Source organism: Camelina sativa, chromosome 7 (assembly GCF_000633955.1).
Source record: "Camelina sativa cultivar DH55 chromosome 7, Cs, whole genome shotgun sequence".
NCBI lineage: Eukaryota > Viridiplantae > Streptophyta > Magnoliopsida > Brassicales > Brassicaceae > Camelina > Camelina sativa.
In genome coordinates this window covers 26,843,580-26,860,730 of record NC_025691.1, presented here as the reverse complement: position 1 = coordinate 26,860,730, position 17,151 = coordinate 26,843,580, and the positions used below count along the sequence as shown (strand labels likewise).

The 17,151-nt window shown below is 36.3% G+C and overlaps 3 protein-coding genes across 4 annotated transcripts; 1 reads left to right on the top strand and 2 right to left on the bottom strand.

Annotated features, from left to right (window-relative positions):
* On the top strand, positions 5,990-6,724 carry LOC104702796 (dirigent protein 4-like). The gene has a single exon (XM_019227931.1). It carries the CDS (start codon positions 5,996-5,998, stop codon positions 6,506-6,508), a length of 513 nt encoding a protein of 170 aa, XP_019083476.1. The 5' UTR covers positions 5,990-5,995; the 3' UTR covers positions 6,509-6,724.
* Positions 6,588-11,907, bottom strand: LOC104702797 (kinesin-like protein KIF3A). Its single transcript, XM_010418718.2, has 19 exons — positions 11,515-11,907; positions 11,037-11,341; positions 10,774-10,945; positions 10,594-10,664; positions 10,311-10,494; positions 10,062-10,171; positions 9,859-9,958; positions 9,692-9,778; positions 9,431-9,607; positions 9,074-9,347; positions 8,826-8,987; positions 8,509-8,724; positions 8,383-8,420; positions 8,134-8,297; positions 7,809-8,051; positions 7,662-7,727; positions 7,452-7,577; positions 7,297-7,362; positions 6,588-7,200 (listed from the first exon to the last, which is right to left on the bottom strand). Exons 1-19 carry the CDS (start codon positions 11,744-11,746, stop codon positions 6,724-6,726), a joined length of 3,270 nt encoding a protein of 1,089 aa, XP_010417020.1. The 5' UTR covers positions 11,747-11,907; the 3' UTR covers positions 6,588-6,723.
* Positions 12,697-15,561, bottom strand: LOC104702795 (KH domain-containing protein HEN4-like). Of its 2 annotated transcripts, none has more exons than XM_010418716.2 (7): positions 14,762-15,561; positions 14,198-14,641; positions 13,845-14,111; positions 13,604-13,741; positions 13,336-13,532; positions 13,107-13,218; positions 12,697-13,025 (listed from the first exon to the last, which is right to left on the bottom strand). In XM_010418716.2, exons 1-7 carry the CDS (start codon positions 15,329-15,331, stop codon positions 12,900-12,902), a joined length of 1,854 nt encoding a protein of 617 aa, XP_010417018.1. In that variant the 5' UTR covers positions 15,332-15,561; the 3' UTR covers positions 12,697-12,899. The 2 variants fall into 2 exon arrangements, with proteins under 2 accessions (XP_010417018.1, XP_010417019.1); XM_010418717.2 differs by having other exon boundaries at positions 13,107-13,215.

Genomic DNA, 17,151 nt, shown 5'->3' with positions numbered 1-17,151 from the left:
TTTTACATACTCTTCCTATTTTATATACTCTTTACTACTAGTATGAGTGATGTATGGATGCAAATAAGCTCCTAATGTGTGAAAATCAAACTTTTAAATGACTAATAAAATACAGTCACAAAAGAGTAACACTTTGCCACCACTTTGCAACTGTCTTGAGACTGCTTTGCAACCGAATTGCGATTAATAAGCGACTAACACCTGAATTAGCAACGTTTCTGCGACTCTTTTCCCACTCTTGTTATTTTTGTATCTTAAATTTCATTTTTGAGATGTATGTACATCCTTAGATATACATTTATACTTGTATTTGACTGAATTTAGTAACTAAAACTTTTTGAAGGTCATAAATTTCAATGTTAACAATGAATACATGCATATGTTCCAAAGCCATCTTTGTAAAAACATGTCACCATGGAAGAATGTGTAGGACTTTAGGAAAATGTAATTCTTATGTTTTAAAAGCAATGTTTTATATACTCTTCCTATTTTATATACTCTTTACTACTAGTATGAGTGATGTATGGATGCAAATAAGCTCCTAATGTGTGAAAATCAAACTTTTAAATTGACTAGTAAAATACAGTCACAAAAGAGTAACACTTTGCCACCACTTTGCAACTGTCTTGAGACTGCTTTGCTACCGTTGCTACTGTTTTTGTGACTGTTTTGCCACCCTGTTTTGGCGGTTTATGTTCCCACCAATAATTTTGTGAAATTTGTCTAATTATTTACGCGTTTTTTTTCCCCAAAATTTTATACTGCGACTGTTTTGCGACTACATTGCGACGTCGGTTCGTTAATAACTAGGCAAACACTTAAACGTTTTAACACTTCTTATTTTCTTTTTTCAATCGATCTAGGGTTTTTTCTCTCAAACCTCTTCACTCTCCTTCTCTCTCAAACACATCGATCTCTCCTTCTCTCTCAATCTCTCAATCCTCTATCGCTTTCTCTTTAAATCCTTTTCTTCTTCTCTCTCTCTCTCTCAATCGTCGATCCGATGCCTCCTAAGACCAAGGTTGCTTCCAGAGGTCGCGGTGGCAGAACCGCCAACGGTGTCCGAATCTTCAATTCTAGCAGATCCTCTTCTCATTCGTCGAACCCTTCTGAACGCACAGACTCTGCGACACAGTCTGCAACCCATTCACATCAAAGCCGTCCTTCACAGTTTCCCCCGACAAATCCAGCGCCAATAAGTAGTCCATTGCCGACTACAGATCCACCGTCGAGGACAAATCAACCGTCGAGGACAAACCAACCGTCGAGTAGTCATCCACCGTCGAGGACAAACCAACCGTCGAGTAGTCATCCACCGTCGAGGACAAATCAACCGTCGAGTAGTCATCCACCGCGGAGGATACTTACACCGCCTCCGATTCCTCAACAAGCGCCTCTTCCTGTTCCTCACCCTCCACCGCCTCCGATTCCTCAACAAGCGCCTCTTCCTGTTCCTCACCCTCAACCGCCTCCGATTCCTCAACAAGCGCCTCTTCCTGTTCCTCACCCTCAACCGCCTCCGATTCCTCAACAAGCGCCTCTTCCTGTTCCTCACCCTCAACCGCCTCCGATTCCTCAACAAGCGCCTCTTCCTGTTCCTCACCCTCAACCGCCTCCGATTCCTCAACAAGCGCCTCTTCCTGTTCCTCACCCTCAACCGCCTCCGATTCCTCAACAAGCGCCTCTTCCTGTTCCTCACCCTCAACCGCAACCGGAGCTTGTTCCAGAGGGAGATAACGGCGACGAAGCAAACGAGGAAGAACAAAACCCTAATCAAAATGTCGATCACTACCAAGATCTGTTAGATGGTTTGCTAGCTCTTCCAGGCCGAGAACATCTACCACTCCTGTCTCAGCATCCTATCCCTGGAGTCGAAACTCTATGGTATAAACACTCTCTCCTCTTGTAATTTTTCTTTAAGTATACTCGGTATGTCACATAGAATCTTAAAAGCATGAATGTGTTCAATAGTTTGATCTTTAAGTATACTCGGTAACACTCTCTCCTCTTGCGGTAATAGGTTCACTAATTGGTTGTTTGTTGTTTGTTGTTGTTTGTTGTTCAGTAAACGGTTGTTATTAGATATTCAATAGTTTCAATAGGTTATCGGTTCATATTTTCAAGTAGACTTACTCAATTAATGTAACAGGTTTAACCGGCACAAAGGAAAGCTTTCTCGAGTCATTGCTGGAATCTTAAGGAGAAAGTTTGATGGGCCTTACTACAGTTGGAAGGTTACTCCACAACACATTCAAGAGCGATACTTCAGGACATTTGCGGTAAGTCAAATTATAGTTTTGACAATGCTTTAAACACTTAACTCTATATAAATGAATTGGTCAATTTGCTAACTTAAATGTTTTGTGTTATTGTAGCGGAAGTATAATTGGGATATCGGGATTACTGAGCTTGTTAAAGAAGGTTTCTTGAAGATAGCAAAGAGCAGGATGAAAGGCATTGTCAGTCAAGTTAGGAGGAGTGGTGTACAACCACCATGGATTGGTGATAAAGTATGGCCTATTATGTGCGAATATTGGAACACCCCTGATGCCATGGAGAGGAGTGAGAATGCTTCTCATTGCAGAAACTCGGACCGTGGAGGCCTTGGAGTGCACAAACACTTAGCTGGTCAGAAATCATATGTACAAATTCATCAAGAAATGGTAACACTTCTCTTTCCATCCACTTCACCTCAAAGTTTTTCTAATGTTTTCATAATTTAATGCTCTCACGGCCACTTAAGCTCCTAATGTTTTTCTAAAATTTTCATAATTTAATGTGTTTCACTATCATTGTAGGAGGAAGAGCTGGGGCGTCCTGTATCACTGGTCGAAGTGTTTCTTAAAACACACACTCGGCCAGATGGATCATTTGTGGATCAAAAAGCCAAACAAGTTGCTGAGACCTATGAGAAGACCATAGAAGACAGACAAACTGACACGGACAATGATGGTCCAGATGGTTCAGAGAGTTCAACACATCGAACTCTTTCCCTTGAAGAAAGAAATGAGATCTTCCTTGAGGTAATTCGTTTGTCTTTTGTGTGTGATTTTTCTTTGTCAATTTTGGTTTCTTAATGTGAATGATGATTGATGTTTATTCTTAGATTAACAGTCTCCTGGTTTTCTTAAATTTGTTTAATGAGCTATGCTTAGGAACCTAGAATATTTGATGTTGATTCTGCATTTGGTTATCTGGTTTGTGCTGATTAGCGAATGTTTATCTTTTGGTTTAGTGTACTCAAACAGATAACAGAGGTAACCCATTTGGCCTTGGATCACTTGTTGAGACACTAAGGAAAGGAAAAAGGAAAGAGAGTTATGCGAGCTCTTCTGCAGCAACTCTTGCGGAGCTTCAAGATCAACTTCGGCGCAAGATATCTGAACATGAGTCTGAGAATGCACGACGTGATCAGGAACACCGAGAGTCTCAAGCTGTGATCAACAAGCTTGTCCTCTTCATCTCTGAAAAAATTCCTGAATACTCAGCTTTTACGGTTCCTCCTCCTGCAGCCACCCAACCAGCTATCGCGCCTACAACCACTGCACAACCCATCGATGGAGGCACCACACCACCCTCCAGTCCAGCTGCACAAACCCCTACCTCTAATACTTCTTCCAACTAAACTTCTAATTCCCCTTTTCTTTATGTATGAACTTGCTTTTGAATATTGTTTCTTGGATGTTTAGGATGATCTTTTTGTTTTGGATGATAAGTTTGCTTGTGTGGTAGTTTCAATCATCATTCCTTTTGATTATTAGCATTTGAAATTCCCAAATTAATCACAATTAGGATTGCTAAAACGTTTCTGATTTGTGACTAAACCAATTAATAAATGTGACTCTTTTGTGACTATACCAATTCAAATAATGTAACTATTTTGTGACTAAACGAATTCAAATAATGTGACTATTTTGTGACTAACCCAATTCACAAAATGTGACTATTTTGTGACTAAACCAATTCACAAAATAGTGGCAGAATAGTTACTAAAAACGAACTCCTTAGCGACTACAAAAACAGTCTTAACATAGTCGCAATAATAAACGACTAATTTGCGACTCAACTGCTACTAAACTAAAACAGACTTTGCAACCCTTTTGGGACTAATAGGTCGTCCTTAATCCGTCGCTAAACCCAGACTCTACCGTTAATCGCAATACGGTCGTAAACATACGACTGTTATATGTAGTCACAAAACTGTCCCTAAGTAGACTTCGTTGCAGTTTAGTCGGAAATGTACAACTACCAATTATAGTCACAGTATCGTCGCAAATATACGACTATAAAAAAGAGTCTGTAATCCGTCGCAAATAAGCGACCATGTTGCGACCAACATATTTTGCGACCGTTTTTTTGCGACCATCGAAAAGAGTCGCGAAGTAGTCGCAAAACCCTTATTTGCGACTAAAGAGCGACTATAGTAGGGTGGCAAATGGCCTGTTTTCTTCTAGTGTTATAAAGACTTTGAAGTTGTAGATTTTCTAGACCTTGAATGGTTGTACATTTTGAAGTTGTTTTTAGTTTTAGATTTTCCAAAAATCTACTTTATAGCCAATAAAGATTATGAGAAAAAATGATGTTCTTTTAAAAAAATAGGAAATATCTAGATTTTGATGGTTTTAACTTTTTCTTAATTTTCAAACAAAAAACGAAAATCTATGTTTCAATGATTTTTCAGTTTTTAACACAAAAACTAAAAATTACAAACCAAATCCGTAATCCCAAAACCACTTTAAAATTTCCAAACCTTTATAGCCTCAACTAAATTCTTTATAAACTAATCTTTTACTAAGAAATAAAATCTTATTATATAAAGTTCGGTTATGAAAGTTAGCCACTAACATGATTTTAACATGTGTCAAGTTTATATCAATCTGAGATTTTGAAATGTGTAAAAGTTAATATTTAATAGGAGAGATTTGAGATTACAACAAAAAATAAAATATTTTGATTTAAATAATATTAATAATGTAAAAAGATGCTTATCAAAAAATTACAAAAATATATTTTGACATGTGTGAAGTTTATATCAATTTGAGATTTTGACATGTGTAAAATTTAATATTTTAAAAGAGGTATTTGAGATTAAAAAAAACAAAATATTTTGTTTTAAATAATATTAATAATGTAAAAAGATAATTATCAAAAAATTACAAAAATTAAAAGTTTTTTTAATAATTATAAGGAGATTATATATATAGATATATTTCATAAAATTCGAAATTATAACATTATTTACTTATTTTTAATTTTAAGTTATTAATTCTATAAAAAAATAGAAATGGATTAAAGAAAATATACAATTAATTATAATTCTAAATTTTGTAAATACTCACTTCTATATAAACATAGATCGTCTCATATTTTTCATCTAACAAAATAATTTATTCAAAAATATTGCTTTCAGTTTTTTTCTATTGGTAAAATTTTTTTCATGGAAAGGTAAAAAAAGTTATTTTTTAAAACCAAATTTTTTTCCTACTTTATCCTTTTTCAGTTTAGAATATGTAAGATTCATATGTTGACCTAAAAAAAAAGATTAATATATGCGTTTGGTCAAACTTGATTCATATACATGCTAATTTGACATGTGTCAAAAGATTTGTAAATGGATATAAATCTGTACATTATAGCAAACATAAAACTTATAAATAACGTACAACAAATTTTAATATATTTTGTAAAATATAATTTTATATAATAAGATTATAAAGTTTTTCAACAAAAACTTTTTTCTTTTTTTTTACAGTGCTGTGATAATCTTTTTTTTACACATGTTGTTTTTTTACTCTAAGGTCTGGGATCACAGAACCATTTAATGTAAATCATAGACCGAGGGGGAAACAAATCAATAAATGGTGTGATTCCAAATCATTCCAAAGTCTGACCCTATTGAGTAATATTTTTAAAAGCGCAACTGCAATCTTTGTTTGTTCTTATATATTGTTACATTATTACATGTAAAACAAAAAGGATCTATAGACAAGAGAGAATGGGTCAGAGAACAGGAATTGTTGGGTTTAGTCGTTATCTATGCATCACCTTCGCACTCGGTGAATACTACTCAAAAACTCGTCCATTCACACCAAAACAAGAAGTGGTCACCAATCTTCATTTCTTCTTTCACGACACTCTCACATCCCCAAACGCATCAGCTGTCCTCATTGCCAAGCCTACCCTCACCGGAGGAGACAACAGCTCTTCTCCGTCACCCTTCGGCTCTCTTTTCGCCGTTGATGACCCTCTTACCGTAGGACCGGACCCGAAATCTGAGAAGATAGGGAACGCTAGAGGGATGTACGTTTCCTCTGGAAAAGATGTTCCCACGTTAACCATGTACGTCGACTTCGGATTCACCTCCGGCAAGTTTAACGGCAGTTCTTTCGCCGTGTTCTCGAGGAACACCATAATGGAGAAAGAGAGGGAGGTCGCCGTTGTGGGAGGTCGAGGAAGGTTTAGGAGGCTAGAGGAGTGGCTCTACTCAATACATACTCAGTTAACTTGACCAATGGCGATGCAATCGTTGAGTACCATGTCACTCTCTATCATTATTAACAACATTTAGATTTAATACTACTATGGTCTATGGATAACTATGTTGCTTTGGATGTCTTTGAAAAATTTAAGAAAAGAAATCAGTATTGTAGTTCATACAGAGAGAGAATCATATAGAGAATCACAAGAGATTAAGAATTTCTCTATGCTCTTTTGTTATATTATTTATCTCGACCAGATCTTCTTCTTGGGGTCTCTCTCTTTCCCGACCGGAGCTTCTTGTTGTTCTCTTTTAATAACTCTCTTATGAGCCACAGGGACTGGGTTTGATGAACCAGAAGCTGGTCTTGTTGGTCTGACTACTCTGGAGAGAACCTTTGGTGGGTCTGATTTCCTGATCCGTTTCTCCTTCATATGAGGATCATCACCGTTGTTCTCTGTTTCGCCGCTTCTCGAGGCCCTCTTCTTTCTAGTCATCTCATTGAGATTTAATGAATCATGTCTTTTGTTGATCTTGAGACGGTTTGATGTTGTCAGGATGTTGTTGTTGGATTCTATATTCTCATTGCCAAAGTTGTCGTCTTTGAAGCAGGTTCTCACTTCATTAGGAGTAGCATTCACAACATCAGGGAATTCTCTAGTTGTTGCCATTTGTTGTATATGCTGCTCTTGCTCCTTAAGTCTCATTTCAAGTTCTTTAATCTGCAAAACAAAACACAAAACCCCAATTTTCTCAACACTCTTAGTGATATGGGGAATCAGAAGCTACAAAATCCTGAGACAATCCATGAAACAAACCTTCTGTCGTAGTAACACTGCTTCTTGACTTTGCTCGGCTTTGTGTTTTGTCTCCAACTCTTTAATCTGGACAGCGTAAGAATAGAAGAGAGACATGGTGAGAATTTCCAAATAAAAAAGATAACAAGTTTGAGACTGAATTAGTCTTCCCTAACCTTCTGCTGCCACACAAACGAGTTGCCTTCAGACTCTTTCAACTTATTCTCATAATCCTTGGCCTTCTGTTGCCACACAAGGGAAATTTCTTCAGAATCTTTCAATTTATTCTCATAATCTTTAACCTGCAGGCATCGTTTTAAGAAGTTTGGTAACTCTCAGAAAAACAGAATGAAATTAATGTAACATCAATATCGAGCTCAGGAAACCTTCTGGTGGTAAGCTGCAGAGTCCGATTGGTGTCTCTCCCGGAGCTTACATTCTAGCTCCTTGACCTTTAATGGGAAAAATGATACCTGTTAGCCATAAAATGGTAACAGAGGAAATGTTGAGCAGAATTAAACAAGAGAACGAACCTTTTCCTGGAGATTGCTGCAAATTTCATCTCTGCTCTTTAGTCTTTCTTGGAGCTGTGCGCTTTGTTTTTCTGATTGGTTATTCAGCAAATCAACCTGGCTTTCAAGTTCTTTGTTCTTCTCCTGGAGACTTCTGTATGAGTGGTCTCTTCCTTTGTGCTTACATTCTAGGTTCTGTATGTTCTCTTCCAATTTCTTTATGGATTCATCTTTAGCTCGGCTTTCTTGCCTTGCTTTCTCCACCTTTAGAAGTGATATATGAAGAAGCAATAAGTAAAACCTGTGACACAATCCAGGAAGAAAAAGAAATTTGTAGAGGCCATACCATCGCTTTCATCTTCTGAATCTCACCAGTGTCAACTTGCTTCCTTGCCGGACCCAACTCAACCCCTCTTACACGAGTAGCAAAGTTGAGTGAACTTAAAGTCTCACTCACATCATGCTCAGAGGGGCTGATTTGCACAAACATGAGCGTCTTTGAGTCACCTCCTGCACCATTTTCACATACACACCACTTTACCAAATGCACAGTGTAATTACAGATTGGTACCTAAGAGGTCATGAATATTCTTACCCAGTGAGTCTTGAAGCAAATGAGTTAATTTTGAGTTCCTGAAAGTTTGTAATTGGAAAATGTTAAAGCATTGAAGGGTATATAAAGCTCCCCACAGAGACGAGAGAGATAATTATGTAGACTAACCTGTATGGAATGTGACTACTCTTTGTTGCCAATGCATAAATCACATCCCCGAGAGCTGAAAGCGACCTATTGATGTTCTGTGCTTCCTTCAGACGCTCACCTTGCACGTCAGTCTTTGCCAACCTCTCACTTCCGGCTAAATCTACAAGCCAAAGCTTGCTTTTTGTGCAATCACCATTCATCAGGTTCTTTGCTTTTACCATTATAGAGAGCATGCTGCAAAGATGAAGTTACTGTATTAAACAACCCTCATAATGTGATAAAAATGTATGTTGGAAAGAGAAACATTCAAACAAGTGCTATAGATTCATATATACCAGTGGGAGCGGCTGCTATGCTCATTCACATTATTGGATCCAACAGCCCTTGCATTGCTCCCAGCCTGAAGAACATTCCATACTTCATTTATGTTTTCCACATTTGCTTCTACTAATCCAGGAACATGATGGGATCCGTCAGAGGACTGTTTTATCTCCAACCTTTGTAGTAAAGTACATAAAAAAAAAGATTAAGATCAAGCAATCCTTGTGGTTTGAACTTAATTATGTAAAGAAAGAAGTCTTACTTCTTTGATGGTGGAGATGTTGCCAACAAGTCTCTTATTTGTTCATTGTACACTTCAAGCACACTAACTGATATGTTGTATGAAATTGTCTCTTTCCTTTCTCTAGCAACTTCAAATAATTGCTCGACGGTTCTATAGTTGACACCCCTGTTTTGTGGAGTACCTTCCATTGTAAACGTCTTTCCTGTTCCTGTTTGCCCGTATGCAAAAATACAAACATTGTAGCCGTCGAGCACTGAGACAACCATAGGAGAAGCATCGGCAAAGACATCAACTGCAAGATCAGGATAGAAACTTGGTTAATTATTAGTGTTATCTATACTTAATGATCTAAATTAACCATGAAATATACACTACCTTGACCATCTCTCGGTGAATAGACTCTGTCAAACTTGAAACTTTTCTTGGAATTGTTTCCTGTAATGACACCAAGCTCTCCATCTTTTGCTCCATCAAAGTCAATAATTGTTGCAGACTTAGTTGATGTCTCCTCCTTGTTCAAAGGGCGGCATCGACAAAAAACCCTAATATTGCCTGAGATAAGATGCTATCACTAATGGTGATGTAGTATGTACGATGTGAAGAATTAAGCAAACCAATATAAGATAAGAATGATACCTTTAGTCTCTTGTATATGGTTGTACAGCTCCTTTCTCTTCGCGTGTTCCTCGCTGTACTTGTGCTTAAGATCCTCACACTGTGAAACTGTTTTTACAAGTTGATATATTAGTTCATGAAAGTGCCTTTATAAACCCTATCTTCAGAACCAAATTAGTAGAACTCACCGAGTGCTTGAACTCCATCAACCATTTTATACAATTCAGGGATCCCTTCCACGCATTCGTGTGCTTCCTGTGATAGCTGAGATTGTTCCCTTTTCATTATCTGCATAGCAACAGTTTCATAAAGCACAAAAGAATCATTTTTAAAAATGTATGTTACAGAGAGACTCTGATACAACAAAGTATATATCGAAATACACGGCTACCTCTATTTTCTCCTGTAGAGTATCTAGTGCAGTGGCCCAATGTCTCTTGTCATTCTCATACTTGCTAGTGATACTCTTCAAACAATCAGCTTGTGTTACCACAGTTTGGTCTGTTTCAAGTAAGCACCAAATCAAAAGCAAGAAAACCTCCGTCAGAAAAAAAGATATAACAGTAGCAAATTTGGATTGACATTGATGGGAATTATCCCACTTTCAACCAAATGTCAGATAGGCCAAGTTCTGCATTACCTAGAGAGCGTGCCTCGTACATCTTTATGTCAAGTTCCATACTCACTTTCTCTAGTTGCTCATTGGCAGAGGTCAGTGACATCCATGCTTCGTGGCACTCGTTTGTCTTATGTTCATATCGTTCAGAAAGCTCTGCTATCTTCTTCTCATACTTGTCATGAGCTTTGGCTCGCATAAGCCTCTTCTGCTCAAATATCAACATAAAGAAGTAGAAGCTTAGGTAATCCATAACACTAATAATGATACTAGGAAATAAGAGCCAGCAAGCTAGTTAAAACAGTACCCGTCTGGGAGAAATCTCTATTTCTGTAGCACAGTTCTCACACTTAATATAATCTTGTGATGTCCTTGGAACTGTAAAGTAACAATGCAACCAATGAGTTGGAAACTATTAAACTTTGAGATACTTCCTTAACAAGTCAAAGATCATTACAAAAAGCAAACACAAAATTTGAGCGAATACCTGAAACCTGTGGCGCTTTCCTCACACAAATCCCACAAACCACTGGACTTCCATTGATTCCTTCAAACCTTACCCTGATCAATCCATCATCCATCACCATGACCCTTAAGTCAGCCAACAGGAGTGGCCTGTTTGCGCCAACAACCGAGAAGATATCGAATTCAGTTAACACCTGCAAACATAAAACACTAATCTCAGCATCACACAAATCTCAATCCATAACTACATATAAAAACCATCATCATCCAGTAAGTTCTACTTGCCTTCTCATCTTGAACATAGACATTGAACACCCTTATCCCTTTAGGTCCATTAGTATTAATAATCTCAGCGAAATGGAGATCGATCAAGTGTTCTCCAGGAACAAGATTGTTTAGCCGGTAGCTAAAGTTGCCGACACGCGCTGACTGATAAAGGAACGGAAAGTCTCCGGCTTCAACGATAACCTCCTCAGTTCTCAGCACATCACCTCCTTCGAAATAAGTGTCTCTGAGTATTTTCAATGCCGAATCTAATAACACCTTCGAATCATCATCTCCTCCAGCGTTTATGAACATAATAGTCTCATCTGCTCAACACCAATACCAAAAAATTAGAAGTCAAATTGAACAAAATCAATCAAAAGCGTCGATTATAAAAACCCTAGCGTAATTAGAAGACAAATTGAACAAAATCAATTATAAAAACCTAGGGTTTTTAACAAGTAATTGAAATCGAAATCGAGAGTGAGAGGATTCGAACCTGTGCAATGAGGTTTTGTGAAACCAGTAGTGACGAGTCTCGAATTAGGATCACACACCATTGAATCACCCAGAGAATCTTCTTCACAGGAGTCGACGAAGGAAGTATCTCCGATCTTTAGTTTCACAGTTGCATCACTAACGAATTGGGAATACGGAATCTCCGGTGAACAAAGCGACATGAGTAATGGATCCGCCGGAGCTGTTGTAGCGTCGATCTGAATATCTTCCATTGTAGTAATCCCCAGTAAATAAAATCCGAAAATCAAATTTGTGTCTCTTAGATGAAGAACTTGAAAATGATAAAAAGAGAGAGAGGGATAAGAGAAAGGCGTGACTTGAGGAATATTTGATTTTTTTTTTTCCTTTTCTGCGTTTCTTTTTTTTTTAAATTTGAAAATCTTATGAAGACGACCGTTTAAGATTATAGCCTCGACGTTTCGGATACCCGGGTACAGATTGGGTACTTTGGATTTTTGGATTTTCAAGTTTAGAGGTATAGGACGTTCAGGTATTTTTAGATTTCAGGTTCGGATCGGATTTGGATCGATATTTTAGGTTGGATTCGGATTAACCGAAGTTCATAAAACTCAAAATTTTAATATCTAATTTAATCTAAATTATTCAAAAAATACTCAATCTATCTAAAAATTTAAAAAAAAATTTTATCCAAATTTACTAAAATATAATTTAAATACTTGAAAGTGTCTAAAATTTTGAATATTTTGGACACTTATATTATTAAAATGATAAATATTACTAATATATTATTATTATATATTAATAATATGGGTATATTCGGATATCCCATCGGATTTCAATTCGGATCGGGTTTTCGAATTTAGAAATTTAGAACCCGTTTAAGTATACTACAATTTTGGATAGGTCAGGTTTTTCGGACGGTTTGGATCAGATTTTCGGATCCGGGTATTTTGCCCAGATTATAGTGTTACAGTTTTTAAAAAGATGAAGCTCGTTAAATTCAAATGGGCCTTTACTTATTAAAAATGGGCCACAGACCCAAACCGAACAAAATCAGACCGGTAATATGATAACTTAAACCGGTATTGGTAGTGACGTGGACCGGGAGAGTGTTGTTTTTAGCTGTTGGGAGTAGTTCTTTACAAAATCTTTGAAATGATCTTTCGTAATTAACGATTAGGATTAGGAGATGATACTTTTTTATATATCTGATTTGAGAGTTACATTAACCTTCGAAACGTTTTCATCACCGAATACAAAAAAATTCCAAGGTTATGTAACTCTATAAACTTCTGACAACTGCTAGTTTTCAAAACGAGTCACAAAAGGGTGGAGTTTTACCATATATATTGGTTAACTAAGACAAAAACGAAACACCCCAAAAAGTAGCTGCTAAAGGCAATCTCATTGATCAGCAAGGATTGAATCGATCAAAGACATCGCTGTGCGGGTTTGCTCAGGATTCCCACTGATTAAGACCGTAGCTTCAACTCCTTTAGGATCCTTTACATCTACTTTGGCTCCTGAAATCTATTGGTTTGCAAGAAGCCATCAACTTCATTGTCTAGCATCTAAAGGGGCATATATTAAGAGAAGGTATGAATTATGTACCTGTGAGAGATTATCCAGACCGCTGCCATCTCTACCATAGAGTGAACCAAGAGCATCTTTCTCGACTACTAACTCCAAGGTTACTTTTCTCATAGATACACCTTTACTTCTGCTTCAAAACAAAAACCAACTCTCTGTTTTAGTGACTGAGAATATTGTTAACAAAATGGATCGAGACTTGGTAAAAACACAGAAAAAGAAAAAAATAGTCAAAAAAACAAAAACAGACCGTGGTTGTGAAAAATAGTCATCTCCATTGCTAGAAACTTGAAGCTGTTTCATTCCCTGTGTCAAGTCATCCACAACTTTAAATACCTTGGTTAGCTTTAAAGAATCCACTGGTTTCATTACTTCTGCACTGCTTCTGACCATCTTCAACTCTTGTTCACTATCTGATACCGAGAGAGAATCACCTCTGCTTACGTTCTGTGTTTTTGTTGAATTAGATGGAAGCAGTTAAACTCTTAGTCTAGCTTGGAGGAAAGAAACACACTTACTTGTTGTGATGGTTGCAGATATGGATTAGTATCTCTAGCTCTCATTTCTCCGAGGACCTTCTTTGGCAAGAGGTTTTCCCGTAATTTGGAGGAAACTTGAGTCAAGGTCTTTTGTACATGACTATACTCTCCCTTAATCTAAAAACAGTCAAGAGAATCAAAAAGGAGCAAGTCTCGGTTAATTGCTCAATCTCTGAGGGATAAAAAAAGCTTACACTGTTTACAAGAAACACACACTAACCTCAATCACCACTTCGTTTTCTGAGATCCTCTCTAAAATCTGGTCGCCTACTGGAATGTGCACATGAGCACCAGTCGCTATGATTGCTTCTCTGTTTCTATTTTCGATTAAGCTATTAGCAAACTGTGATGGTACCAACAACTTAGCTTTCACCAAAGGACCATTGTGCAATCTAGGACGCCGACCTTTCTCAACATCAATCTCAACAGATCTTGCGAAGACAAGAGCCAGAGCGTTTTGTGCATGAGAGTACCGTGACTCAAGGTTCTAAACAAACAAAAACGTGACTAAATATCAACAAAGAAACTCAGATAATAACGTAGCAGCGAGCATGAGGGTAGAAGAACCTATACCTCACGTGCGGAAATGGTAACAACTCGTTCACCGGATACTTTTAAAGGAGCTCCAACCAAAATAGAAGCACCTGACTGATTCTGCAGAGCTCTGACAATACTTCCTTGTTTCCCAATAATGCCTCCAACTGTAACACTTGTGTAGATCATCTTGAACACAACTTTTCCTTCTGTATTTTCCGAAACTTGAAACCTCCTGTCTCCTTCTTCTTCATATAGTGAAGGCAAATGTCTATCTCCTTCAGCAGTCTCTGAAGCATTAGGCAACGAAGAATGCAGATTTGGGAAAAACTCAGAATGTGGATCCTCCAAGTTTCCATCAGTAGACGACTCATAAGCTTTGCTGCAAAGCGGCGGTGGATACCCGTTGAGAGGTGGACTATTTTGAATACAAGTCGATACCATAACTAGTGCCTTCTTCACAGCCAAGACATCTCCAGTTATCTAATACACAAACAAGTGACATTCACAAATCAAAAAAAACCAAAGCTACCATAACAAATTTATCAACTTTATCTACCAATACAAGTATTTCAAAAAGCTAAAGACTTTAACTTTACATACCTGAATGAGTTCATCAGTGTTAGTACCACAAATGGGAGGAGGCAAAACCCTAATCATGGCACCAGACTCTCTCCGCATCCACTCAACATTCTTCCCACCCAAACCCAAAACAGCACCAATCTGATTCCGATCAGCCAAAATCCCACAACAAGCTTCTTCATCCTCACCATCAACAACTCCGCCACTATCTTTAGCCGCTAAAACAACCCAAGATCTCTCCAAAACCCTAATCAACGCCGACTGAGCAGCGGAGACCTCACAAGTCACCCAATCTTCGTGTTCCCCTCCTGAGAAATCTCCGACTCTGTCAGTCAAGAGAACGCTTTTATCAACCGCGGTCGAACCAACGATGAAGACAACCCAGTGGTCGGAGCCGTTAACCGGAGACTCGCAGTGAATTTTAGTACCGGTTTCGCGACGGAGCTTCGATACGACGGAGCCGTTCGGACCGATTATGCCGCCGATTACTGACGCATGGCAGACAACTCGTATCGCCGTCTCATCTGGTAACACGTGTATCACCGGACGGCGTTTCGCCACGGCGGTTGTTACTCCACGGCGTTTGTTCATTACGGGAAGTGATTTAAGTGAGAAACAAAAAAAAAAACGCCTCTCTCAAAGTCTGACGGTGGTGGAGTAAGCGGGAACGAGAAAACACTTTAAAACAAAAGAAAGATCAGATTTTTATTTCTTTAGTTAGTAAAAAATTTGATTTTTTTTTTTTTTGCAGAGATGGCGTGAATCTCTCCCACGATTCTTGCAGAGATTTTATCTCTCAAGTCTCTTTCTTTATAAAAGGAAATGGCTAATTATGGGACAAAAGGGTTTTGACAAATCGTAAATTTGTGATTTTTAATGGTGAAACATTCACTTGGGCGATTGCGAGTTTAGTATTTTAAACGCAAACGCAAACGCAAACGGAAACGTTTTGTCAGATGCCGTAGCCGTTTGCAGGTGATTGCGGAGAGAATTAGTGAACCCGCTACACCTTTTTATTGCAATTAGTCTATTTGGACAATACAACCAACACTAGAACAAAAAGTTAGATATTTGGATTTTTTTTTCAGTATCCATTTTTCAAAAAATTTGAAGTTTCTAGATAAAATATTTCTAATTTAGTGTTTTGTTTATATAAAAAGTTTAGAACACTGTAGAAATCATAAACATAATTATTCTATTGGTAGATTTTGATTCCTGTATACATTAATGCTTTTATATACTACATTTTAAAAAACTTTACTAGATTAAGACCCATGCTAGAGCACAGGTTGAAATTTATTTTATTTATATTGTAATTATTATATAAAATATAATTTATGTGATTATTTTTAAAAGTTTTTTTGGATAAAATATTATGGAATAAAATCATATGCTAAATATGATGACTTGAAAAAATATACTCATTTTGTAACTTTTATATTGTTAATGATTCTAAATAAGTACCCGTGCTATAACACTGGTTAAATTTTATTTTTATACAAAATTTTGTATATTTTCTATTTTAAAATAATATTTTAATATGTTTTATTAGTTTATGTACGTGGAGTTATTTCAACAATGTATATTCTACATCATGACTTGAATGTGATTATAAGATATGATTTTGTGAATTTGGTTTTTAAAAAGCAGTTATTATATTATAAGTAATTTAATATATTGTTATACTTTTTGTTTTAATATACTTGGTTTTTTGAAATTCTTTCACATTATAGTGACATATTATTGATATTGATATAACAAACCAATTTAGAGTGTTTATAGTTTCTAACTTTTGTATCAAGTTTCAATATTTTAAAAATATTTCAAAATAAATTATTTAAAGTTTATTATATTATATAAAATTATACAATTCAACAAAAAGTATGAAATTGAATTTAAATATTTAAATTTTGACCTGTTACTCAGTAAATTTTTTAATTCAATAGATATTATTTATAAAGAATAATATTACTAAAACTTGAATATTTTATAGATTGAATAATTAATATTTGTTTTTGAAAATTCAACTTATGGTATATCCAGAAATAAAACTATTTTTTAATTATAATAAATAATATGATAATTTATTTGTTTCACAAAGTAGACTCATATATAAAAATGAGAGGTGAAGTATAATGATAATTAACATATAAATATGTTAAGTTAGATATCAAAAAAAATTATTTGTTGAATAATTTAATAAAAGAAATTAATATGGTAAGTTAGATGATATCAAATGATTTTTTAGAATATTCTCTTTAAAATTTTTAGAAACAATAAATCCAGACTATACAAATAATATAAAACTTAATATATAACCTATTTGTAACCAAATTATTAAAATTATATAGTCTACAAAACGATGTTGTGTACTTTTGTTTTATTATATAGGAGATTTTGATATCTGTAGT

What these genes read in the sequence shown, in the direction of transcription:
- LOC104702795 (XM_010418716.2), bottom strand. Translation starts at nt 15,331, where the DNA reads ATGAACAAACGCCGTGGAGTAACAACCGCCGTGGCGAAACGCCGTCCG. An exon ending in ATCTGCAACCATCACAACAA is followed by an intron (nt 13,533 to 13,603) that starts GTAAGTGTGTTT and finishes ACAAAAACACAG; the next exon opens with AACGTAAGCAGAGGTGATTC. An exon ending in GACTATTTTTCACAACCACG is followed by an intron (nt 13,219 to 13,335) that starts GTCTGTTTTTGT and finishes TTTGTTTTGAAG; the next exon opens with CAGAAGTAAAGGTGTATCTA.
- LOC104702797 (XM_010418718.2), bottom strand. Translation starts at nt 11,746, where the DNA reads ATGGAAGATATTCAGATCGACGCTACAACAGCTCCGGCGGATCCATTA. An exon ending in TCTATGTTCAAGATGAGAAG is followed by an intron (nt 10,946 to 11,036) that starts GCAAGTAGAACT and finishes TTATGTTTGCAG; the next exon opens with GTGTTAACTGAATTCGATAT. An exon ending in CATAGCAGCCGCTCCCACTG is followed by an intron (nt 8,725 to 8,825) that starts GTATATATGAAT and finishes TCATCTTTGCAG; the next exon opens with CATGCTCTCTATAATGGTAA.
- LOC104702796 (XM_019227931.1), top strand. Translation starts at nt 5,996, where the DNA reads ATGGGTCAGAGAACAGGAATTGTTGGGTTTAGTCGTTATCTATGCATC.